At 43.6% G+C, this 26,917-nt stretch overlaps 1 protein-coding gene across 1 annotated transcript in view; it reads left to right on the plus strand.

The window, feature by feature from the left end:
• Nucleotides 1–6,537: 6,537 nt before the first annotated feature.
• Nucleotides 6,538–26,917, plus strand: part of ADARB1 (adenosine deaminase RNA specific B1) — a 169,724-nt gene continuing 149,344 nt past the window's right edge. The window contains exon 1 of the mRNA XM_065413578.1: nt 6,538–6,637. Coding sequence (XP_065269650.1) covers nt 6,538–6,637 — 100 coding nt within the window. The remainder of the gene's footprint in view (nt 6,638–26,917) is intronic.

The raw sequence follows: 26,917 nt of genomic DNA on the forward strand, positions 1-26,917 counted from the left end.
AGGGAGGCAATTCTATATATGCCATATGTAAGAAGAGCCCTACCATTTTATTTGGACAAGACTAAGAACTTTAGGAAGTCTCCTAAACTCTTCCTTTCATTCGCGGAAAGATACGAAGGTTCTGCAATATTAGCTCAAAGACTCTCCAAATGGGTTGCATTAATCACTGTTACCAGGCGCGCAACCTGCTGCTCCTGTTGGGAGCCTGCACGCACTCCACGAGATCAGTTTCTACCTTAGAAATGTTCTCATCTCGGAAATTTGCAGAGCAGCGACCTGGGCCTCTGCCCATGCGATCACTGGAGACTCAGCCTCAGACGCCATCTTCGGCTCCATAGTACTGTCTTCAATAATAGACCCCACTCTGAAGCCACGGTCCTCCATAGGGGATGCTGCTGTGAAGTCACCTACAGTGAAGCAACCATAGAAACACTACTTGAAGAAGAAGTTACTCACTTATGCAGTAACAGTTGTTCTACGAGATGTGTCCCTATGGGTTCTCCACAACCCTCCCTCCTCCCCTCTACTTCGGAGTTCTCGATAAGGGTCTCTGTGGTAGAGAAGGAACTGAAGTTCACCCACGCAGCGCTAGATCGCCTTGAGGGAAACCACAAGGGCACATGCGTGGGCCGAACAGACACTGCTACCTAAAATATCTGATTAGAGGAGCAGGGGCGCAGATACACCTACAGTGGACACACATCTCGAAGAACCATTGTTATTGCACAAGGTGAGTAACTTCTTCTTTTCTTTTCCAGATTCCCACTGCTGTGATCAATTTAGAAGAGGGTCTCCCAACCACTGTTAACAAATAGTATCCATCTTCTGTGAATTGAAGTGGGAATTCCCATTCTCACAAATAGTTTTTCCTCTTCCACATTTCTAAATGGTTTAATCCTCCTCAGGGCCTTGCAGAAATTAGCTATCTTCCTTGCTCTCCAGGTAAGCGACTACTGACATACTTTTAAATTGATTGTTGCTGTTCATTGTATGAGAAAATTAAGTTAACCCTTTTGAGTTATAAGAAGGTAAAAATATTTTTCCTATTCTGAGTAATACATCTCCCTACTTTCTTCTCCCCTCCCACCATGTGTCACTTATTGTGAACTCTGATCATTCAAATTTAGCCTGAAATAATTTACCAATAAAAAGTAGTGCCTTAAGTTCAGGGCTTTATTTGGGTGGGGAAGGTGGGAAAGTATATTGGTAGTCCTAAGCTCTGGCAGGAAACCAGACTCCATTCTCTCAAAACACAATGTATGGTGGACTCTACAGAGGTTGAAAATGTGGTCATGTAGACTGCTTCAGTCTGGTTCACCCATGAGCAGAGCTGGATTAAATAATAAACACAAAAGACACATGACTAGAACCTCAGTTGGCAGTCGTGTGATGGCAGAATCTGAGCTTTTTCTTTTTTAAATAAGGGACATGGGAGTGTTTCTAGTCCTCATGATTGTGAAGGAAAAAACTTGAGAATGTAAACTGAATGTAAGCAATGCATGATGTCTGCCTGAGCCTGCACACAGCATTTAGCAGAGGGGGGAGCAGCAGCCCCTGCAGTCAGAAAGAAAACTACCTGTCCCAACTCTTACCACCAGAGAAGACCAGGCCTCTGCTGCTCTACAATCATAGAAATGTACGGCTGGGAGGGACCTCAAGAAGTCATCAAGTCCAGCCCCCTGCACTGAGTCAGGACCTAGTAAACTTAGACCATCCCTGACAGGTGTTTGTCTAACCTGTTCTTAAAAGCCTCCAATGATGGGAATTCCACAACCTCCCTTGGAAACCTATTCCTGTGCTTAACTACCCTTATAGTTGGGAAGCTTTTGCCTAATATCTAACCCAAATCTTGCTGCTGATTAAGCATATTACTTCTTGTCTATCTTTAATAGACATGGAGAACAGTTGATCACCATCCTTTTTATAATGGTTTTCAACATAGCCGAAGACTTATCAAGTCCCTCCTCTGTCTTCTTTTCTCAAGACTTAATATGCTCAATTTTTTTTAAACCTTTTCTCATAAGTCAGGTTTTCTAAATCTCTTATCATTTTGTTGCTCTCCTCTGGACTCTCTTCAGCTTGTCCTCATGTTTCCTAAAGTGTGGCATCCAGAATTGGACACAGTACTCCAGCTGAGGCCTCACCATTGCCAAGTAGAACAGGACCTCCCGTGTCTTACATACAACAGTCCTGTTAATACACCTCAGAATATTAGCCTTTTCACAACTGCAGCACATTGTTGGCTCATATTCAATTTGTGATGCACTATAACCCTCAGATCCTTTTCAGCAGCACCTAGCAGTTAGTCCCCATTTTGTAGCTGTGCATTTGACTTTTTCCTTTCTTAGTGTAGTACGTTGGACTTATTGCTATTGAATTTTATCGTGTTGATTTGAGACTAATTCTCTATTTGTCAAGGTCATTTTGAATTCTAATCTTGTCCTCCAAATGCTTGCATCCCCTCCCAGCTTGGTGTCATCTGCACATTTTATAAGCATACTCTCTGCTCCATTATCCAAGTCATTAATGAAAATATTGACTAGTACTGGACCCAGGACTGACCTCTGCAGGACGACAGTAGCTGCACTCTTGCAGTTTGACAGCAAACCATTGATAACTACTCAGACTACTGACTTTCTACCAGAATGGATGTGGTCAGTTTAGGAGGGTGTCTTGGATGTCTTTCTGGGTTTGTGATGTTGACTTCTCCTTGATGGGACTCAGATGCACTTCTGGGCTCCTCTGGCCTTTTGGTTCTAGGATTCAGCTGGGAGTGGTGGTGGGGAAGTGTGGTGGTTCCCTCCCATGCATCATCCGTGTGTTGCACCAAAATGAGAACTCTTACAATAGATTGTTCCTCTCATTTCTTACAGTCTTTGATCAGCAGTGAAATAGTGAAGTGCTCATATGTAAATAGTCATCACTGGGCATGCAAGTTAATGCTCCATTGAGAGAAATGGGAAAGTTCACACTTCTCTTAGTACTGGTTTTCGGCTTTCTGCAGACCCAGGTAGACTTCACTATGTTAGTTACATTCATTTAGTTTGAAAGTTTCCTTCTGAACCATAAGGGTTAGAGCCTTTATGATTAAAAATAATAATAATAAATCTGAGATTCTGGAGAACAAGATTGCAACCTTAGAGGGGAAAATTGCTTGATTGTTGACCTACTCAACTTGAGCCCGAATAATTTTTATCAGAGTTTTAGGAAAATTTGAAGATGCCAGTGTGAGAATGCACAGTATAAAGAAAACATCATTTGAAAGTGCATGCCTATCAAAATACATGCTATCAAAATACAGTTTTTCAATTACTTAAGTCATCTGTTCATTTTTGTGCTCATTTTTGGTAACATGTTGGCTACCAGTTGGCCAAAGCTTACCTAATCACAAAACTCTGATCTGTAGGTGTGTGTGTGTGTGTGTTGGGGAGAAGGATGGGAATGACACGTATTTCATAGTGACAGAATAATGAGGTAGGAAAATGTAGGGCAGCCGCTGCAGAATTTAGTCTCACTGTGTGGTAGACTACATGGGGTCCTACGTAATCCCTCTGATAGCATATGTTATCTTCCCCTGTAGTGTTTGGTCTATGTAGAGGATAACAGTTTACAATTGCTATTAGTTATTCCTTTAGTCTGATGTGGATATAGGGCCTGATGTCAAACATTGTTGAATTACCAGGCGTGGGGGTTCAGTATAGTTTCACATGCTATAAACCCTGTTTTCTTCAGTGTATGTAATTTTCTAGCCTTTTTATAAACAATGTTAATGTTGCAATGTCCAACACTCAAAAGTTAGAATCTGTGTGTAGTGTTAATCCATCTATGTAAAACAAAGTGTCTGTATACATACTCATGTTTATATTATGTTCTTCGAGTGATTGCTCATGTCGATTCCAAGTAGGTGTGTGCGCGCCGCGTGCACAGTCGCCGGAAGGTTTTTCCCCTAATGGTACCTTGGCTGTGGAGCCCCATGAAGTTGCGTCTTCATGGAGGTGTATGTAGGTCCCTGCCGACCCACCGCCTCTTCAGTTCTTTCTTACTGCCAGTGATGGTCGTTGGAGTAGCTCCTCTCTTGCTAACAGCAAGCGATCCCCTAGTGGACTTTTTTCTCATTGTTATCTGTAAATAGTTAAAATCTTAGAGTTAGTTAGTTCAAATAGTCTAGTTAGTTTCATCCCTAGGTGGCATCCGACACCAAGCCCAGTACTTTGGTGCGGAGCGTGCCGGCCTTGGTAAGAGAAACCACGGTGCCAAGAAAGGACTCTGGCTCCAGGGACTCTCAGCACCGCCATTCCCCAGCGCCAAAGACCTCCTCCAGTGCGAGTGCCCGGCACTGTTCCCTTCACCGGTGCCACACAAGAAGAAGAAAATGGAGAGAGGTCGCTCTCCCATTAAAGTAGTGGAGCGAGGAGGCACCAGCAGGGTGTGTCCTGTGCTGGGACACCCTGCTCCAGCTCCGACTCAGCTGGCACAGTTGACTCCAGCCTCAGGGGGAGGTCTGTTGTGTCCGATGCTAGTGGACTCTCCGGTGCGGGAGAGTCGGGAGGAGGATATAGACCTTCCTTTTACACCGGACACTTTTGAAGCAGCTAAGGACCTCATTGCAAGGAAGGTGCAGTCACTGGCACCGGCGCCGCAAAGAGGCACCGTGCCCTCTAGGCTCAAGCTGATGATGATAAGGCACCACTCATCCTCACCTTGGCACCTCTCCCTGGCACTGTCTCATTCTGCACCACCTTGGTTGGAGTCCTCATCGGACTTGGAGGTGTAGTCGCCTCTAGGTGAAGCCGGCACTGTTCCTGGTATCGCTCGAGGCAAGAGGAAGGGCAGCTGCTACCCATGATGTCCTGGCCTCCACAGTGGCAGGCGCTGGCTCAATGGCCCTTCTGGACCCCATGGGCCTACCACCACGTCCAAGGGCCAGGGTCCAGATCCTTGTCGGTGCCTTCGGAGGCATGGGTCCCTCCATCATCGACTTCAGTAGCCTGGGAACCTCCACAAGGGCAGGAGATGGGCATGCAGGTCGACACTGAGACCGCTGCGGGACCTGGCACTGGGGCCGGTACCGAGACGGGTGCAGGCCCGGGAACCAGCGCCACCCCCTGCACCACACAGGGAGTTTCAATGCAAGGGGATCCCCACAAACCAGAGGGGCAGGAAGACTCAGTGCCCCCGCGGGCATCTTCCTCGTGCTTCCCAGATGAAGCGGTGGCGGGCACCACCACACTGCCTGCCATGGACACCAGGGCACACCAAGAGTTGCTCAGGAGGGTGGCTCAAAACTTGAGCATGCACGTGGAGGAGGTCTCAGAGGAGACTGACCCTATGGTGGATATTCTGTCCCTGAAGGTCCTTCAGGGGTGGCTTTGCCCCTCATTTAGACTATCCATAACACCACTAAGGTGTTGTGACAAACACCTGCCTCTCTTCCCTCCACGGCGAAAGGGGTAGAGAAGAAATATTTTGCGCCCTCCGAGGAGCATGAGTACTTGTTTAGCCATCCTCATCTGGGTACTCTGGTGGTGGAGGGGGCCAACCACAAAGAAAGACAGGGACAGCTGGGGCCGACCCCTAAGCAAAGAGTTCTATACAGACCGCCATGAAGGTTCGACTCCAGGGGGCTCCACAGCCACCCGACGGGTACCGCTATGGAAACACCTTCTGGTGACTGTGCACGCGGTGCACAGATACCTACTTGGAATGGACATGAGCAACACATCTCGAAGAACAACAGTTACGAAAGGTATGTAACCGGGATTTTTTTTACAGCTATCCATATATACACATAATATATGCATATTTATTTGTGTAAAATATAAGCATATACATATCTGTGTGCGGTATATAAAGTTGAAAGCTAAAACTACACTAGTGCTGCATTAAGTTGGAACAGTTAAAATGAGTCAACAGAAGTCAAAATGAAGATTCATGCATGAACTTTAATATGTTACTTATGCCTATTGTGTAGTGTTTTTGTTTTTCTTGCCACATTATACCTTTAATATATTGTTCAGATAATTGCTATAAAATATAAAGGAAGGGGTACAGTCTGAGTTAACCTTGCTGTTGGAACCTTATCTTGTGGGTTTTCTTGCTTAATTTTACTGTAACGGCGATACAGGTTATTTCCATTTTATAATGGTGAAAGGAAAAGACAGACTGTAACTAGTTGGTGTGTTGTTGGTGTCCTCATCTCTGGAAATACATGTTCAGTTTCATAAACTTGTCCCTCCTTGCTCTCTCATTTTCAAAACAATATGTAAGGGTTAATTGTCACATGTGCCTCTTGCGGATAGTAGGAATGAACTGCAGTGTTTAGTGTACTGTGCAGTTAATCCTGCAGTTTGATGAATGGACCTTGAATAGACAAGGAGAGTTTGTAGTCCTGACATGTTAACATAGAGTTAACTGTTGTCATTGCTTCTATGACTTACTGAGATAAATCACTGTATTAATACAGTGAGTTATTGAGACAGAGCGAGATTTAGCACTCTGGCAACCTGAGCTGACTGTGGATTGTAGCACTTAGCCTGCATGGCATCTCTGCTAACTGGGACTTTGAACATGGGGACCTTCTTCAGCATTGTGAGGCGTCGCTATAAAAGGAGGCGTAAGAAACGTTCTGAGAGGAAAGGTAGTGGTATATTAATTTTTGTACTGTCAAAACAGAATAGTGGTGAGCTTTTATAAATAGAAAAATGCATTGTAGAAATGTTTTCAGATTACACTGAAATGTAAATACAAAATACAAAATTTTTTCATACATATCTTTAAATAAATAAATTCTGTATCACTTTTTAAATTATGTTTGAGTATTGAACACGAAAAGCAATAAGCTTCAAATGGAAATCAATTTTCCAATATATTTCACTTTGCTTCCAGGCTTTCAAAATTCAAAATATTTATTTTTAGACAAACATGTGGAAGTCTTAAAGTTGCACAGCTTTTTGTATTTTACTGCTTGTTTTATCCCCCATGAATTGTTTCATGTGTCAGACAGTAAGCTGACTGTCTTGTCACCGGATATTCCTTAATCAGTTCATAAAATGAGCTTTTTCTGTCTTTAAAATTAGCCTGTCTTGAACAGCAAGTATAAATCAAGAGCTACTAAAAGTCTCCTTTATCTTTTAGCTAAATTTGTAAGAAATCTGTAAAGTATCCAAACTATTAAAATCTCATTTAGATTGCATTGCTATTCATCTAGCTACACCTTTGCTGTTTAACACGTTTAGATTAGGTAAAGAAGGAATTCTTTTATTCCTTAAAATCTGCCAACTAGTTACATATCTCTTTAAAACAAAGTGCATTATTGAGAACCCTGGTATAGGCTCGTTATAATTTCTTGAAGTATTTTGTACTGTTTGTATCTTTGTATAATTGGAAAATACTGAATTGTCTCTGGAGAATAATGAGATATCTTGAAAAACAGAACATTTCATATATGGCACTTCATAAAAATATATAAACCTTATAGAAAGGTGTAATTCTGCTGCTGTAAATGTTATTTTTCTGATTCCATTTGTATCTGTGAATATCTGTAACTCTTCTGGATGTCATTTTTGTATCTGGTTGATCGATATGGCTGGCATGTAATGTATTTAGAATTACAAGTATTCTTGTCAAATGCTGCTATTTGTATTTTAGAATATGACAGTAGATCCAGCCTTATACAGATGACATTAACTACAGTAACTGTATTTACTTACCATATCTATTTTGTGTTTGTGATTAAATATATCAAGCAACTCTAATCAAGTGATCATATTATATCTGAAAAATATAGCAGAAGACTTTACTAACTGAAGCAATATCTCTAGGGAAAAATAATGGCTTTGCAAACTGGAATTAGGTTTTTCATCATTTAGATTCCATAAGTGGTAATGAATTTGTATAAAAACTGAGTAACTCAACCCAAATCACTAACAAAGTTGAGTATACCAAGAGCCGGCATGTTGGCTATATCTTATGGTACCTTTACCTTACTGCAAATCCCTGCTAAGCAATGTGAATTTCACAAGGTGGACGATTTGTTCTTATATAATTAATAAACAGTAATTTAGATTCCTCAGTCTTTTAAATGCCAAATTAATCTACCAAAACATTTTTATATTTTAGGAGATTGTTACAAAATAGTTAATTATTTTAAGTAATGTGATTGATTAGAAGACATGATAAATTAAAACGTTGTTCTTCAGAATGTAATCTGAATCAAATTTGCTAGTGGTTTGAAAATTGATCAAGTCTGGGTTTGTTCAAAAGGGCAGATGATTTGGGATGGTGGATGGCTTTATTTTAGGCTTCTGTTTCTGAAACCTGTAATCCAGATTTCCCAATGTCTGTAGCACCCACCAGCTACTGTTCTCAGTGGGATCTGTTGAATGCTGAGCCGTCATGAAAATCTAGCCCTTATGGCCCAATCCTGTTTCGACTGAGGCCAGTAGAAAAACTCCCATTGACTTTGTTGGGAACCGGAAAGCAAAATTAGACCTATAGTCGTACATACTTTCCTAAACCATGTTCTTTACAGTCCTGTTGTATTAATTTTAGAGATCAAGAGTTAAACGGTGTTGTAAAATCTGTCATGGTCCAACATGAAACAGTGTTACAGAGGTTTGGAATTTTTTTTTTCTACGTAGACCTTTGTTTCACTTGGTTCCTTGGTAAACACCCAAAAGCATTAATTCTAACGTTTAAATTTTATTGTTCAAACACAAGAAAGAATAAGCAATTAAAACAAGCATGTATATTGAAACAGGGAAATTGAGTGATTATGGAAAACAAACGATCGTAACCTTTACAATCTCTCTCCTTTTTGGAGGCAAAATATCAGTGTGTCATTTTCAGAACAATCTGTCTCTGATGAAAAGGAAAGGATTAATTCTACTTTTAGTCCTGATGTGTAAAGTGCATTCACTTCTCCTGTTTCTAACAAACACAGACACATGGTGGAGGAGAGAGGATCGAAAAGATGGGGGAAATATAGCTTTTGTTGATGTTTTTGGAACAGTGGCTGGTCAGTCACAAATGGATGCTTTGGCTGGCAGGTCAACTACAGCACCTGTTGCTGGGACCCTGGTTCCCATTCCAGTCAGGGACGTCATCTGGTTTCATCTTTTCTTCTTAGATAGTGCTGGGCTGTGGTCATCTCATCGCGCTGTGCTGAGGTAATGCAATTGATTTCAGGATTTGATGGAAAGCCTAGAGAGAAAGATAGGCTGGGAGGAAGAGTGAAGGGGTGGGGGTGGAGGGACAAACATAAAAGGAAGGTAACAGAACAGGCGCTTATATGTCTTTGTGGTACTAGTAATTAGGTATCCCCATTGATGGGCTGAGAACTGGATGTCATAATGTTATGATATTTGCAGTGTTGTAGCTGTGTTGGTCCCAGGATATTAGAGAGACAAGGTGGATGAGGTAACATCTTTTTATTGGGTAAAAGAAGGAGCTCTGTTTAGCTTGAAAGCTTGTCTCTTTTGCCAACAGATGTTGGTCCAATAAAATATATTACCTCACCCACCTTCTATCTCATGATGATGTAGTGATTTTCAGAACTTACCAGTGAACAAAGTTCTTTGAACAAGAACAAGGCCTAATGGCCTTCCTCTCAGGAAGAAAATCTTTGACTGGTCTGCTTATTCTGTCCTGGGGCCAGGTAGTATGAGACAAGACAATCTAGTATACAAGGTGGGATAAGAGATGATAGTGGGTTTTTTCAGTCTCTTTTTAAGAATCCCAAAATGGGGAAAAGTGGGCGGCATAGTTCATCCCCCTTATTATTTTGTCCACCAATTAGGCTTAATATCCACCACACCCATTTTGATTGATTTATTTCCAGTTCCACATCTTCTGTTTTTACCAAGTATGATTTAAACAGTCCTTGAATCATATCAGTAGCTCCTTCTTGTTTGAACTAATCCACTTTCTCTGTCTAGTTTTCTTATACTTGTTCATAACATTCATAATTGAAAACAACTTGACCTGTTTTTCCATAGTTAATTTTCAGACAGACAAAAAGTTATATATTGTGTCATTTTATGAATTTTCACTGACTTATAGAATCACAGGACTGGAAGGGACCGTGAGAGGTCATCTAGTCCAGTCCCCTGTGCTCATGGCAGGACTAACTATTATTTAGACCATCCCTGATAGGTGTTTGTCTAACCTGCGCTTAAAAATCTCCAATGATGGAGATTCTACAACCTCCCTAGGCAATTTATTCCAGTGCTTAACCACCCTGACAGTTAGGAAGTTTTTCCTAATGTCTAACTTAAACCGCCCTTGCTGCAATTTAAGCCCCTTGCTTCTTGTCCTATCCTCAGTGGTTAAGAAGAACATTTTTTCTCCCTCCTCCTTGTAACAACCTTTTATGTACTTGAAAACTGTTATCAGGTCCCCTCTCAGTCTTCTCTTTTCCAGACTAAACAAACCCAATTTTTTCTATCGTCCCTCATAGGCCATGCTTTCTAGACCTTTAATCATTTTTGTTGCTATTCTCTGGACTTTCTCCAATTTGTCCACATCTTTCCTGAAATGTGGTGCCCAGAACTGGACACAATACTCCAGTTGAGGCCTAGTCAGCATGGAGTAGAGTGGAAGAATAACTTCTCGTGTCTTGCTTACAACACTCTTGCTAATACATCCCAGAATGATGTTTGCTCTTTTTGCAACAGTGTTACACTGCTGACTCATATTTAGCTTGTGGTCCACTATGACCCCCAGATCCCTTTCCAGAGTACTCCTTCCTAGACAGTCATTCCTCATTTTGCATGTGTCCAACTGATTGTTCCTTCCGAAGTGGAGTACTTTGCATTTTTTCTTATTGAATTTCATCCTATTTATTTCAGACCATTTCTCCAGTTTGTCCAGATCATTTTGAATTATAATCCTATCCTCCAAAGCACTTGCATCCCCTCCCAGCTTTGAGCTTATAATTGGGGTTACAATTGGGGTGAATTTTTGAGTTTACAATTGGGGTGAATTTTTAGGCCCAGTAATCACAACAGTCCACACAAAATGTTTCTGGTTTCTCATCTTTCTCTAAAAGCTTTAATAGCGGCGAGCTGTAGTAAAGTCTCCTAAAGATTTTCATTATTTTAATAAAGTATACAGCACTGCACTTACTATTGGTGTTTCAAAGAGATCAGCGTCCCGTTGTGCCTGGTACTATATAACTAAATAAGACAGTCGTCGTCCCAGAGAGCTTATAAATCAGATGTTAAACAGGAGACAACAGGTGGACAAAATAGACAAATGTGGATGGGAGAGGGATGAGGTAACAATAAAACAAGTTATTATAAAAAGTCGAAGTCAGATCTTGCCACTTGCCTAACTTTTTTTATTGGCATGCTGAGAAGTATTACAGGAAATTAAAACTAATAGTCAGTTAGCAAACTAAATGAAGCAAAATACGTTTTGTGTGCATTATTCTTTTTGTTTTGTTCAGCTGTTACTTCACAAAATTCATGAATTCCCAATAGGTCTGCTAGTGGTTAGGGTGAATTAATGAGGTTCTACTGTAATTTATAAACTCCTTGTTCTAATGAATATGTTGTCATATTAAATGTTGTAATGTTGCTGAGCACAATTAGAACTAGAATATTTTGAGGTTTCTTTGTGGTATGAAAGTGTTACTCAGATAATTCCATTGTTTAACTACATTTTATGATAAATGACAGGCTTCAAAATATTAAAATATGGACAAGTAATCTACATTTTAAAAAGATCAGATATCTATCTATATATAATTGGTTGTATCTTCACTCAATCATTAAAACATTTCAAAATGTACGGTTATGTAATTGAGATAGTAATTATTTCACAGTTTGAAGCATGTTTTCCTTTTATTAAAATATAATAAAGAGGAAACTAAGTTTTCTAAAGAGTCTGACTTAAATCCTCAGGAGCAGTGAACTTTTGAGTGCATGCTGAAATTTTATTCTTCGAGTGACTGTCCACACAGATTCCACTGGTCTGCATACTTCCATGCACATGAGATCAGATTATTTTGAATAGCAGTGTGCGTGGGGCATGCACTTGTATCCTGAGTGCTGTCTCACTCCCTATAGCAGAGGGCATAAAGGGTGGTGTCACTGCAACCAACACTCAGTTTCTTCTTACCACTCTTGTCTTCAAGACTGAACCCTGTAGTTTTGCTCTGAGTAAGTAGTTTAGTTGTTCTTCAGTTTAGAAGAACCAGGCCAGGGCTTTATAAAGCCGCGCACAAGCGACCAGGGAGCTTTGCGAACAGGGGCTGCTAACAGGGAGTTTCGCAAGGGAGTTTAGAAGGGGAGTGGGAAGGGAGTGGGAGTCCCTCGCCAGCCGTAACCCCATCCCCATGGCCCCCCCCTAAAACCTATAAACCAAACCACATTCCAAAACTCCCTTCTGTAAACCACCCTTTCACTAACTAGGATACAATGCAGGCAGAAGCCCAGCAGCAGAGTGGGGGCTATCCAGTTTATTGCACCGACTGTTGCATGTATGATTACCTGCCCTGTGGGCGGGTGGCGTATATGTGCAGTCGGTGCAAGGAGCTCCTGGCCCTCAGAGACCATGTACGGACTTTGGAGGCCAGGGTGGCGGAACTGGAGGAGCTGAGAGAGGCAGAGAGGTATGTTGATGAGGCTTTCCGGGACACTGTAGAATTGTCCCACCTCCGCTTAGACAGCACCTGTGCTGTTAAGGAGGAAGAAGGGCCCAGGGAAGTAGAGCAGTCAATGGGAGCAGAGGGAAACTTTCCCGTAGTTGGGACCCTCCTTCCAGATGGTTCTGGGGTTGCCTCTCGCACTGAGGTTGCCTCTCCGGGGGAGGGAACTCCAGTTTCTAGGAAAAGGCAGGTGTTAGTAATGGGAGATTCGATTATTAGAAATGTAGATAGCTGGGTCTGTGATGACCGGGAGAACCGTATGGTGACTTGCCTGCCTGGTGCGAAGGTTGCGGATCTCTCGAGGCATCTAGATAGACTTATGTGTAGTGCTGGGGAGGAGCCGGTGGTCGTGGTACATGTAGGTACCAATGACATAGGGAAGGGTAGGAGAGATGTCCTGGAAGCCAAATTTAGGCTGCTAGGGAAGAGACTGAAATCCAGGACCTCTATGGTGGCATTTTCAGAAATGCTCCCAGTTCCACGCGCAGGGCCAGGTAGGCAGGCAGAGCTTCAGAGTCTCAATGCGTGGATGAGACGATGGTGTAGAGAGGAGGGGTTCACGTTCATTAGGAACTGGGGAAACTTCTGGGATGGGAGGAGCCTATACAGGAGAGATGGGCTCCACCTAAACCAAAGTGGAACCAGACTGCTGGCACTAAACATTAAAAAGGTTGTAGAGCAGTTTTTAAACTAGGAGATGGGGGAAAGCCGACTGCTGCAGAGGAGCGTGTGGATCGGACACAGACTTCTCTTAGGGGAGAGTCTGATGATAGAGAATCTCCAGGTTATAGTCACGAGCAGAGGACTGAAAAGTATAATGTAAGGGCCGGATCAGATGATAAACAGCCACATAAAAAAGAATCTGGCACATCAGAAAAAGGCAGGCTAATAAACAGGGACAAGTTTTTAAAGTGCTTGTACACAAATGCCAGAAGTCTAAATAATAAGATGGGTGAACTAGAGTGCCTTGTGATAAAGGAGGATATAGATATAATAGGCATCACAGAAACCTGGTGGACTGAGAGCAATCAATGGGACACAATCATTCCGGGGTACAAAATATATCGGAAGGACAGAACAGGCCGTGCAGGGGGAGGAGTGGCACTATATGTTAAAGAAAGTGTAGATTCAAATGAAGTAAAAATCTTAAGCGAATCCACAGGTTCCATAGAGTCTCTATGGATAGAAATTTCATGCTCTAGTAAAAATATAACATTAGGGATCTATTATCGACCACCTGACCAGGACAGTAATAGTGATGATGAAATGCTAAGGGAAATTAGAGAGGCTATCAAAATTAAGAACCCAATAATAGTGGGGGATTTCAATTATCCCCATATTGACTGGGAACATTTCACTTCAGGACGAAATGCAGAGATAAAATTTCTCGATACTTTAAATGACTGCTTCATGGAGCAGCTGGTACGGGAACCCACAAGGGGAGAGGCGACTCTAGATTTAATCCTGAGTGGAGCGCAGGAGCTGGTCCAAGAGGTAACTATAGCGGGACCGCTTGGAAATAGTGACCATAATACAATAGCATTCAACATCCCTGTGGTGGGAAGAACACCTCAACTGCCCAACACTGTGGCCTTTAATTTCAAAAGGGGGATCTATACAAAAATGAGGGGGTTAGTTAGACAAAAGTTAAAAGGTACAGTGACTAAAGTGAAATCCCTGCAAGTTGCGTGGGCCCTTTTTAAAGACACCATAATAGAGGCTCAACTTCAATGTATACCCCAAATTAAGAAAAACAGTAAAAGAACTAAAAAAGAGCCACCGTGGCTTAACAACCATGCAAAAGAAGCAGTGAGAGATAAAAAGACTTCCTTTAAAAAGTGGAAGTCAAATCCTAGTGAGGCAAATAGAAAGGAGCACAAACACTGCCAACTTAAGTGCAAGAGTGTAATAAGAAAAGCCAAAGAGGAGTTTGAAGAACGGCTAGCCAAAAACTCCAAAGGTAATAACAAAATGTTTTTTAAGTACATCAGAAGCAGGAAGCCTGCTAAACAACCAGTGGGGCCCCTTGACGATGAAAATACAAAAGGAGCGCTTAAAGGTGATAAAGTCATTGCGGAGAAACTAAATGGATTCTTTGCTTCAGTCTTCACGGCTGAGGATGTTAGGGAGATTCCCAAACCTGAGCTGGCTTTTGTAGGTGACAAATCTGAGGAACTGTCACAGATTGAAGTATCACTAGAGGAGGTTTTGGAATTAATTGATAAACTCAACATTAACAAGTCACCGGGACCAGATGGCATTCACCCAAGAGTTCTGAAAGAACTCAAATGTGAAGTTGCGGAACTATTAACTAAGGTTTGTAACCTGTCCTTTAAATCGGCTTCGGTACCCAATGACTGGAAGTTAGCTAATGTAACGCCAATATTTAAAAAGGGCTCTAGGGGTGATCCCGGCAATTACAGACCGGTAAGTCTAACGTCGGTACCGGGCAAATTAGTTGAAACAATAGTAAAGAACAAAATTGTCAGACACATAGAAAAACATAAACTCTTGAGCAATAGTCAACATGGTTTCTGTAAAGGGAAATCGTGTCTTACTAATCTATTAGAGTTCTTTGAAGGGGTCAACAAACATGTGGACAAGGGGGATCCGGTGGACATAGTGTACTTAGATTTCCAGAAAGCCTTTGACAAGGTCCCTCACCAAAGGCTCTTACGTAAATTAAGCTGTCATGGGATAAAAGGGAAGGTCCTTTCATGGATTGAGAACTGGTTAAAGGACAGGGAACAAAGGGTAGGAATTAATGGTAAATTCTCAGAATGGAGAGGGGTAACTAGTGGTGTTCCCCAAGGGTCAGTCCTAGGACCTATCCTATTCAATTTATTCATAAATGATCTGGAGAAAGGGGTAAACAGTGAGGTGGCAAAGTTTGCAGATGATACTAAACTACTCAAGATAGTTAAGACCAAAGCAGATTGTGAAGAACTTCAAAAAGATCTCACAAAACTAAGTGATTGGGCAACAAAATGGCAAATGAAATTTAATGTGGATAAATGTAAAGTAATGCACATTGGAAAAAATAACCCCAACTACACATACAACATGATGGGGGCTAATTTAGCTACAACGAGTCAGGAAAAAGATCTTGGCGTCATCGTGGATAGTTCTCTAAAGATGTCCACGCAGTGTGCAGAGGCGGTCAAAAAAGCAAACAGGATGTTAGGAATCATTAAAAAGGGGATAGAGAATAAGACTGAGAATATATTATTGCCCTTATATAAATCCATGGTTCGCCCACATCTCGAATACTGTGTACAGATGTGGTCTCCTCACCTCAAAAAAGATATTCTAGCACTAGAAAAGGTTCAGAAAAGAGCAACTAAAATGATTAAGGGTTTAGAGAGGGTCCCATATGAGGAAAGATTAAAGAGGCTAGGACTCTTCAGTTTGGAAAAGAGAAGACTAAGGGGGGACATGATAGAGGTATATAAAATCATGAGTGATGTTGAGAAAGTGGATAAGGAAAAGTTATTTACTTATTCCCATAATACAAGAACTAGGGGTCACCAAATGAAATTAATGGGCAGCAGGTTTAAAACAAATAAAAGGAAGTTCTTCTTCACGCAGCGCACAGTCAACTTGTGGAACTCCTTACCTGAGGAGGTTGTGAAGGCTAGGACTATAACAATGTTTAAAAGGGGACTGGATAAATTCATGGTGGCTAAGTCCATAAATGGCTATTAGCCAGGATGGGTAAGAATGGTGTCCCTAGCCTCTGTTCGTCAGAGGATGGAGATGGATGGCAGGAGAGAGATCACTTGATCATTGCCTGTTAGGTTCACTCCCTCTGGGGCACCTGGCATTGGCCACTGTCGGTAGACAGGATACTGGGCTAGATGGACCTTTGGTCTGACCCAGTACGGCCTTTCTTATGTTCTTATTAGTTTTAACTCAGTACTGATAAGTTTTTTTTATTTGCCAGTGAACTTAGTTGCTTAACTTTTAGAACAGCATGGTGATAGGATTTCCTGCTGTGTGCGGCTGTTTCCCTGGTATAGAACACACTGCACAAGGGTCTGCCCCCTTCTCCTCCTGAACAGAAGCCCAAAGTGGCTGATCCTAAGGACTAGTCCACAGTAGAAGCACTACAGGGATGCAGCTGCGCTGCTGTAGCGCATCTAGTAAATACACTCTGTGCCAATGGGAGAGGGCTCTCCCATGATTATAATAACTCCACCTCCACGAAAGGCGGTAGCTATGGTGGCGGGAGAAGCTCTCCCGCTGACATAGTGCTGTCCTCACTGGTGCTTAGCTTGGAGTAATTTACGTGAATTACATCATTCAGGGGTGCGAATAAGTTATACCGAAGTAAGCTCTCGTGTAGACCAAGCCTAAGTCATTGGGCTTGAAGATCTGCCCGTCTTGTGATGCTGCTATGCCCATCAATAGTGGGCATTCCCAATGCCTGCTGTGGCTTCGTGAGGGCCATGCCCTGGCGCACTGCTTGATCTGTAAGACCAGGAAGGTGACGCTGAATCTCTTCTTCAGTGAAAGATCCAGGCAAGCCTTATCAGATGTGGGAAGACTATCAGAGAAACTTCAGGTCATTCTCATGTGGACAGCACCTTAGTTAGCTGAGATGCCTCTTCAGGCTCCTGGGCTGCCTTGCATAAGCCCTACTTATCAGCTGAAACAATGACACACTCAGACAGAGGTTGCAAGCAGCATCACTAGGGAGGATGAGAGCAGGCACCGATCCCCCTCCTCAGGATAGAAAACCTCAGACTCATGGCTGCTGAGATCTTAAGGTAGAGTTCCATACCAAGATCAGAAATCTCGGCCTGGTTCAAAAACAGTGCTGCTTCTGGTCCAAAGAAGAAGTCTTTGTCCTTGGCACTGAGCAAGTTGATGCCAAGCACCTCTACACCAGCTCTGCTAACACTGAGTCATGGTGCACCCACACAAAGATCCTGCACTGATCACCTCCTTGGCACTGTTAGTCTTCTGTTCCAGCAGTACACGAACACTCTGTGCTGGCATTGCTACCATACATAGCGCTGAGACACCTCTATCAGATTGGTACCAGACACTGAGACAGAGTACGCTGGAAAGATCTGCGTCTCCTTTTGAGGAGGCTTAGTCTTTGTCCTTCCTGGAGCGTGTCACTTCCAGACCATGGGTGGCACAACGAAGGTCTGCCAGAGAGTCCAGGGTGGACTCTGAGAGGAACAGGAAGGTAACTGGGAACTCATCGAGATCACCCACCTGATATTCACCTATGTGCCCTCCTAACTACCCATACTAATCTTGGCCATATTGGTCTAATTGTGTAATTTTGATTACAAAATTAACCAAAACCTATCAAAGTCTCTTCAGAGAGAAGGAACATTGATTAATCTGTTATTCTGTTAAGAAGTTCTTCCCCAAGGGGAAGAAAGGGGTTGGTTCTGTTCAATCTTTGAGTCAGGAATGCTAGTCACTTTTCTGCTTTTAACAAAACAGACAGACACAAGGGAGAGAAGAGATAGGATAGTAAAGCTAGAGGCAATACAGCTTTTGTTGTTGTTCTCAGGATACAAGGTAGCTAGTCTGTCATGGACAGATTTTGGGCTGGCAGTTCAGTCAGCCGTAGCGCGAGCAGAGTTGAATTGGCTGTCTCCTCTCACTGTGTTGGTGCAGTTGATTTCAGTTTCAGGTAAAAAGTTGGGACAGGACAAGAGGAAGATAGTGGAGGACAGAAATGGACACATGAGGGAGGGGAAGACAGCACTTTTACCATGCTGGGGTCCTCACTGGTGCAGCGGTGATGCTTAGGTGTCCCAAGTGATGGGTCAAGGACTGTGTATTATGATGAAAATCCTTCCACTCTAGCCTTCAAATTCCCTTTTTAAGGACCCCAAAAAGGGGTGATGGGTGGAATAGCTCATCCTCTGATTATTTTGTCTACCGATCACTTAAGTTGAGTCTTTATTATGGAGTCTTTAAAAAGTTTCCGTACAGCTTGCAGGGATTTCACTTTTGGCACTGGACCTTTTAATTTCTAACCAATTTATTTGGGCATAAGCTTTCATGGGCTAGAACCCACTTCATCAGATGCATGGAGTGGAAAATACAGGAGCAGGTATAAAATACATGAAAAGATGTGATTAGCCTTACCAAGTGTGAGGTCAGTCTAACGAGGCAATTCAATTGACAGCAGGATACCAAGGGAGGAAAAATAACTTTTGATGTGGTAATGAGAGTGGCCCATTTCAGACAGTTGACAAGAAGGTGTGAGTAACAGTAGGGGGAAATTAGTATTGGGGAAATTAGGTTTAGGTTTTGTAATGACCCAATCACTCCCAGTCTTCTGAAAGGTTGCTGACCCCTGGTCTATGTAGATGTCTCGAGAGATCCGCAACCTTTGTACGAGGCAGGCAAGACACCATGCGGTTCTCCCGGCTATCTATGTTTCTAATGATCGAATTGCCCATAACTATTACCTGTCTCTTCCTAATAACTGGAAGCCATTATGTGTATGAAATCAGATTCTTTTGAATAGTTGTGGGGCTGCACCTGTGCTCCAAGTGCCCACTCAGTCCTGACAGCTGAGGGCATAAAGGCAGGGCAGGCACAACCTGCAGTCAGTTCCTTCACTAAGAATCCTCCAGGGGTAGGACTTTGATCAGCAGGGATGGAGGGCAAGCTCTGGAGTTCATGCATACAACACATCTCAAAGAACCAGTTACTTACAATAACTGTTCTTTCTTCAAATGATTGTTCATGCATATTCCACTCTGGGTGACTAACAAGCAGTTACCTTAGTGCCAGGAGGTGGGTGAGCAGAGGCCTTCTTGTAGAATGAGTATAGGACTACCCTCTCAAAATAAACATTTGACCTGGCAGCTTGCATCAAGGAATAACAAATGGTAATAATGTAGATCAAACACCTCGCTGCTGGTTTACATATTTCTGATACTGAATGTTACCCAAGCAGGCCACAGGGGCTGCCTGACCCCTAGTGGAATGAGTTCAATTGTCCAGGTGGGTATTTTAGCAAAACCTGGAAAGTTCTGACACAGTGTGAGACCCAATGACTCTGGCTGTCCCTTTACCCTTTCAGCAAATGCCATGAAGAGTCTAAGTGTACACATGAATGACTTGGTCCTGTCCAAATGAAGCTCTCACAACGTCCAATGCTTGAAGTCTCCTCCCCACCCCCCAAGCAAAATGAATGTGGGTTAGGGAAGAAAAGTGGGGGGGAATAGACTGATGTGGGAGTCCAAAACCATCCTGTGATGGGTTGAATCACAGAAACCCCCTTGGGACTGCCATCTGAATGTGCTGAGACTACCTCTAAGCCCATTTTCCCTGCCAGCTTGGGATTCCAGTACCTTGCCTGGTTGTGCCAGACATGCTAGCCTGCTACAGACCCAGGTCTGAACCACGTCCTCCAAAAGCTGCAGGCTTAACTGAAAACTGCTTAAGAAGTGCTCCTGTCTCCAGCACTCAGATACCCAGCTACCACTGGGGTCCAAACCCCAAATAAATCCATTTTACCCTGTATAAAGCTTATACAGGTTAAACTCATAATTGTTCACCCTCTATAACCCTGATAGAGAGATATACACAGCTATTTGCCCCCCAGGTATTAATACATACTCTGGGTTAATTAATAAGTAAAAAGTGATTTTATTAAATACAAAAAATAGGATTTAAGTGGTTCCAAGTAATAACAGACGGAACAAAGTTAATTACCAAGCAAAATAAAACAAAACCACGCAAGTCTAAGCCTATGCAGTAAAAACTAAATGCAGGTAAATCTCACCCTCAGAGATGTTTCAGTAGGCCTCTTTTACAGACACGACTTCCTCCTAGTCTGGATCCAGCAATCACCCTCACACCTGTAGTTACTGTCCTTTGTTCCAGTTTCTTTCAGGCATCTCCTTGGGGTGGAGAGGCTATCTTTTGTACCAGCTGAAGACCAAATGGAGGGGTTTTCCCAGGGGCATATATAGTCTCTCTCTTGTAGATGGAAGCCCCTCTCTCCCCCTGTGTAGAATCCAGCTACAAAATGGAGTTTTGGAGTCACATGGGCAAGTCACATGTCCATGCATGACTCAGTTTTCTACAGGACATTCCCAGGAAAGCTCAGATGTGGATTGGCGTCTATCAAGGTCTATTGTTAACCAAGTACTCCCAATTACTTGAATAACCCCTTCACACTATGTTGACCAAATCTGCCTTAGGTGCTTTCTACAGCAAACACTTTAAATACAAGCATAGAGCCAACACTCATAACTTTAGCTATAAAAATGATACATGCATATGAATAGGATGAATACATGCAGAAGAACATAACCTTTGCAAAGATATGTTACATGGCATATCTAGCATAAAACATATTCCAGTTATTTCATATTTACACTCATAAGCATATTTATATAAAGCATTATGGGGTGCAACATCACACATTCTAACCCCAACCATCCAGAAACGTCAGGTGAGCCCTGAGAGCAACTGTGTGTAAGACCCTACATGGGGGGCCTGCCATAAGGCCCTGAGTCTCTCCTATCCTAACTGATATCATGGCCACCAAAAAGGCAGTCTTCATCCACAGCTGGTAAAGAGAACAAGTACTGACTTCAGTACTGGTCAAACTGGTTGAAACTATATTAAAGAACAAAATTGTCGGACACATAGATGTACATAATTTGTTGGGGAAGAGTCAACATGGTTTTTGTAAAGGGCAATCATGCCTCACCAATCTACTAGAATTCTTTGAGGGCGTCAACAAGCATATGGACAAGGGGGATCCAGTGGATATAGCATATTTAGATTTTCAGAAAGCCTTTGACAAGGACCCTCACCAAAGGCTCTTAAGCAAAGTAAGCTGTCATGGGATAAGAGGGACGGTCCTCTCGTGGATTGGTAACTGGTTAAAAGATAGGAAACAAAGTGTAGGAATAAATGGTCAGTTTTCAGAATGGAGAGAGGTAAATAGTGGTGTCCCCCAGGGGTCTGAACTGGGCCCAGTCCTGTTCAACATATTCATAAATGATCTGGAAAAAGGGGGTGCACGTTGAGGTGGCAAAATTTGTCCCAGGCAGACTGCGAAGAGCTACAAAAGGATCTCAGAAGACTGGGAAACAAAACGGCAGATGAAATTCAATGTTGATAAATGGAAATTAATGCACTTTGGAAAACATAATCCCAACTATACATATAAAATGATGGGGTCTAAATTAGCTATCATCACTCAAGAAAAAGATCTTGGAGTCATTTTGGATAGTTCTCTGAAAACATCCGCCCACTGTGCAGCGGCAGTCAAAAAAGTGAACAGGATGTTTGGAATCGTTAAGAAAGGGATAGATAATAGGACAGAAAATATCATATTGCGTCTATATAAATCCATGGTACGCCCACATCTTGAATACTGCGTGCATATGTGGTCACTCCATCTCAGAAAAGATATATTGGAATTGGAAAAGGTTTAGAAAAGGGCAACAACAATGATTAGGGGTATGGAACTGCTTCCGTATGAGGAGAGATTAATAAAACTGGGACTTTTCAGCTTGGAAAAGAGAAGACTAAGGGGGGAGATGATAGAGGTCTATAAAATCATGACAGGTGTGGAGAAAGTAAACAAGGAAATGTTATTTACTCCTCCTCATAACACAAGAGCTAGGGATCACCAAATGAAATTAATAGGCAGCAGGTTTAAAACAAACAAAAGGAAGTATTTTTTCACACAACGCACAGTCAACCTGTGGAACTCTTTGCCAGAGGATGTTGTGAAGGCCAAGGCTATAACAGGGTTAAAAAAAGAACTAGATAAGTTCATGGAGGATAGGTCGCTCTATGGCTATTAGCTAGGATTGGCAGGGATGGTGTCCCTAGCCTCTGTTTGCCAAAAGCTGGGAATGAGCGACAGGGAATGGATCACTTGATGATTACCTGTTCTGTTCATTCCCTGTGGGACCCCTGCCATTGGCCACTGTCAGAAGACAGGATACTGGGCTAGATGGACCTTTGTTCTGACCCAATATGGCTGTTCTTATGTTTTTATGTTACCTCTCCATTACCATTTTAGCCATGAAGTTATCTGCAGTAGTAACCAGAATATATAATACCCTCAGTTTCAGTATCTTTGAGTTTATCCCTCTTTTCCGTTCAACACATCGTACTATTATATTCCGTATTGAATGAAAGCAAACTCCTCTACAGACATAATTTTCTAAGAATCTGAATGTATTTTGCTTTAGAGACACATAGGCCTGATTAACAATTATTTACTGACATCATAAGGTGCATATATAGTTTCATGCTTTCCCTGAACAGCCCTTGTCTACGCCAGTAGTTCCCAACCTTTTCTTTGCCACGGCACACCTTGATACCTTTATTTATTTTGAGGTACACCACCATATTGTCTCCAAATGAACTCGCCCTCTTACTGCCTCGATTTAAGCTGTTTACTACTTTTGCCATTCACAGTCTGTACAATACAGTTAACAATATTATAGTCTAACCTCACACCAGTTCTGTCCTCAGCCCCCACCCAGTTTTGCCCCCCTAGTTCTCTCACCAGTTCTGTCCCTCTTAGCTCCCCCAACTCACCCCCAGCCCCCACCCCCCTTTGCCTCACCTCTGCTTCTCCTGGGGTTCTTCCCGCCTCCCAAGCCTGGGGGCTGCAGTGGGGTCCCTGCTCCCCTTACAGTCTGGGGAGAGCGGCTCCAGGGGCTCTTCCCTCTGCCCCGCCAGTGGCTGCAGGGGGGAGGGGCAGAGGAGCTGACCGGTTGCTCACAGGTGGGAGAAGAGGGAGATTGAGCTCTGATTGGTTGCTCTGTCCCTGGAGGAGGTGGGGCAGTGAGGCAGACAGCCAATCAGAAGATGGCTTCACCCTTCCCCTTCCCCCATCCTGTGGAATGGAATGTGACACATACATAGTATTTGAAAGGGCCCTCATCCTGGAGAGCAAAAGTACAGAATGTAATCCAGCTCTAACAGTAATTCAAATACAAGGAAAGTCTTTTTTGTAGTTTTTCAAAAAATTCTAAGCAATACCTGTTCGGGCCGGATGGCACACTGGTTGGGAAAGACTGGTCTATGCTACTGTTACATGATTGTGTCATAACCTTATTACTACACAGTTTGGTTGTGCCTATGTAGATCAGACCAAATTATGTTATTACCATGTTAATGGAATCATTAAGGTTTATTTCCCTTAACATAGTTGTAACATGATTTTGTCTGGTCCATACAGATACAACAAAAATGTGTTCTGACATGTTTAGGACGAAACAGTGTCGTGACTGGGGTCTCAAATACGTGTGTAATTGTAATACAGACAATACAAGAGTGGTGTTCCCTATGCTGATGACTCATCACCATATATATAAACTGTATCCAAAAAAATTATGTGAAAGAATATTGATTGCAAAATGAAGCAATCAAAACATAGGCAATGCCAAAATTAAGGGTTCCTGTACATCCTTGATTCAGCCCTCTCGTAGATATGCATTGTGATACAATCTTTCATTACATATTTTTCCATAATTATTTTTCTATTTCTTCTAGTGTATTTTTATGTAATTTTCTAAGCTTTTAAAAAACTTAATAAGGAAAAAACAAAATATGGATCCATATTGATCTCCCCAAATGGGTCAACAGCAGTGCTGGAAGCTTTAGATTCACAACACAGTCCTCTGCCACTTGAGCTAATGGAGTAACTGATAACAGCCTTCTACTACTATCTTCTACGTGAAGCACCTTACGAGAGGGGGATGGAGACGTGCACTTTGCCCATGGGTTTCATCACACTCTTTCCTAGACACCAGATGAATTTTGAAATTTGAGATGCCTGGGTTCAATTCCAGGCTCTGTAAGGAATTGTCTAGTAGTTATAAACTTTTCTGTCCCTGCCTAGCCTCTCCCTGTCCCTTTATACTCCTACCTCCTCACTCCCCATCTGCTGTTGCTCCTCCTGTTCCACCTGATTATTGCCCCCTGTTGTTCCCCCCCACTCCAAATGCCCCTCTCTCACCTTCCTCTTTCTGCCCGTTTTTCTCTTCCCACTCCCTTCCTACCAGGGGCGTCACAAGGGGGGCAAGCAGGGGCATGGGCCCCCAATAATCATTGGGGGCACAGAACTCTTTGAGCCCTGGGGCCACGATGGCAGGGAGCAGGACCGGCTCTAGGTTTTTTGCCGCCCCAAGCAAAAAAAATTTTGGCTGCCCCCCCCCACCCCAGTCCTGGGCTCTCGCCCTCCCCCACCCACACCCCCTGCCGCCCCAGCCCTGGGCTCTCTCTTTTCCCCCCCCCACCCGCACCCCCTGCTGCCCCAGCGCTGGGATCTCCCCCCCCACCCCAACCCACCCGCACCCCCTGCTGCCCCAGCCCTAGGCTCCCCCCCACCAGTGCTGACTTTGCCCATTCCCCCCTCGCCTCCAGCCAGTCCGGTGCTGACAGGGTCGGGGTAAGCAGCGAGGCTCCCGGGCCGCGCCTCAGCCCAGGGTCCCTCCAGCCAGGGCTCCCGCCTCCAGGACCGGCCGGGACCCTGGAGGGCAGAGCCGGGGGACCACCCCGGCAGGGGGATGAGGAGCCGGGGCAGGGTAGCCCCAGAGGGAGCGGAGCCCCGGAGAGCGGGACGCGGGCCTCGCATGGCAGCACCCCGCCCTCTATGGCCCCGCTGCTGCTTCTGGCCGCCCTGCCGCAGTCTCTGGGCGGCTTGGGCCACTTTGTCGAGCCCCGGCTGCGGCGCTGGGGGGCAGTCGCCCTGCGGCACTTGCGGCACCTGCAGGCGGTTCCGTGTGCCCCGTGGGACAGCCCCCAGCCCGAGTGTCCCCCGCTCGGAGCCTGCCTGGTCCAGCCACAAGGTGCAGGCGCTGCTCCCGCGGCGCGAACCGCAGTGGCCCCAGGGCGCCCCCCGCGCATGACGCGCTGCTGCTGCCAGGGCCGGCTCTAGGCTTTTGCCGCCCAAAGGAAAAAAAAAAAAAGTCCAGAATACCGCCCCTGAAAATGTGCCGCCCCAAGCACGTGCTTGGTTTGCTGGTGCCTAGAGCCGGCCCTGGCAGGGAGAGCGAGCTCCTACTGGAGCCAGGATGGGGGGAGGGAGGGAAGGAAGGAAGAGCAAGCTCCTGCCGGGGCAGGGGAATGGAGGCAGGGAAGAGCAAGCTCCTGCCGGAGCTGGTGGGCACAAAATGTGGGGGGTCAAAATAAAATTTCTGCACATGGCCCTGCTTCCTACTATTCTTGACTCTCAGCATTTGAGTTAAGATGCTTCCTTCTTGCTGCTTGTATTCCAGAAAAGCATAATTGAGTATTTCCGTATCTGGTCCCAAAGCAGTCAGGAGGAGCAGTTGCTCAGAAAGCCCTTGTCAGTTTTTACAGCCCTGGGATAGAACATGCTGCGTCTTTCTGTGTGGATGATGCATATGCTTTCTAGTTGCCACATAGGAGCTGTGAGGGAAAGGAGCACGCTGAGTGCAGATGGAATCTTCTGCTTACAAGTTTCTACTGAACATGTGTGAACTGAGATTTTTCTCTAACCTTCTACTCGGAAACTGTACTTCAGCTGTTTTAGCTGAAACTTTAGAAAAGAAAGCAGATACTCAGTATGAAAAAAACCTGAACGGTTAAAGTTTGGCAAAGTTATAAGTAATCAAAAATAGGTGTCATAATAGGAAGTGGGAGGGATAGCTCAGGGGTTTGAGCATTGGCCTGCTAAACCCAGGGTTATGAGTTCAATCCTTGAGGGGGCCACTTAGGGGTCTGGGGCAAAAATCAGTACTTGGTCCTGCTAGTGAAGGCAGGGGGCTGGACTTGATGACCTTTTTAAGGTCCCTTCCAGTTCTCTGAGATAGGTATATCTCCATATATTATTATTATTTTTTTATTATTATTATTAAGTGCTGGACCACATTAAGTACAGGCATCACTGTGCTGATAAATTGGTATTTTATGTTGATAGATTGGAGAAGGTTCAGAGAAGAACCATAAATGATTAAAGGATTGGAAAACATGCCTTTTAGTGATAGACCTAAGGAGCTTAATCAATTCAGTTTAACAAAGGGAAAGTTAAGGGCTGACTTGATCAGATTATAAGTACCTACATTGGGAACAAAATACTTGATAATGGCCTCTTCAGTCTATCAGAGAAAGGTATAATGTAATCCGAAGGCTGAAAGTTGAAGCTAGACAAATTCAAAAATTAAAGAAGTTGCAAATTTTTGCATGAGAGTAATTAACCATTGCAATAACTTACCAAGAGTTGTGGTGGATTCACCATCAGTGGCAGCTTTTAAATAAAGAGTGGGTATTTTTGTAAAA

This window comes from Emys orbicularis, chromosome 11 (genome assembly GCF_028017835.1).
Source record: "Emys orbicularis isolate rEmyOrb1 chromosome 11, rEmyOrb1.hap1, whole genome shotgun sequence".
NCBI classification, from domain to species: Eukaryota; Metazoa; Chordata; order Testudines; family Emydidae; genus Emys; species Emys orbicularis.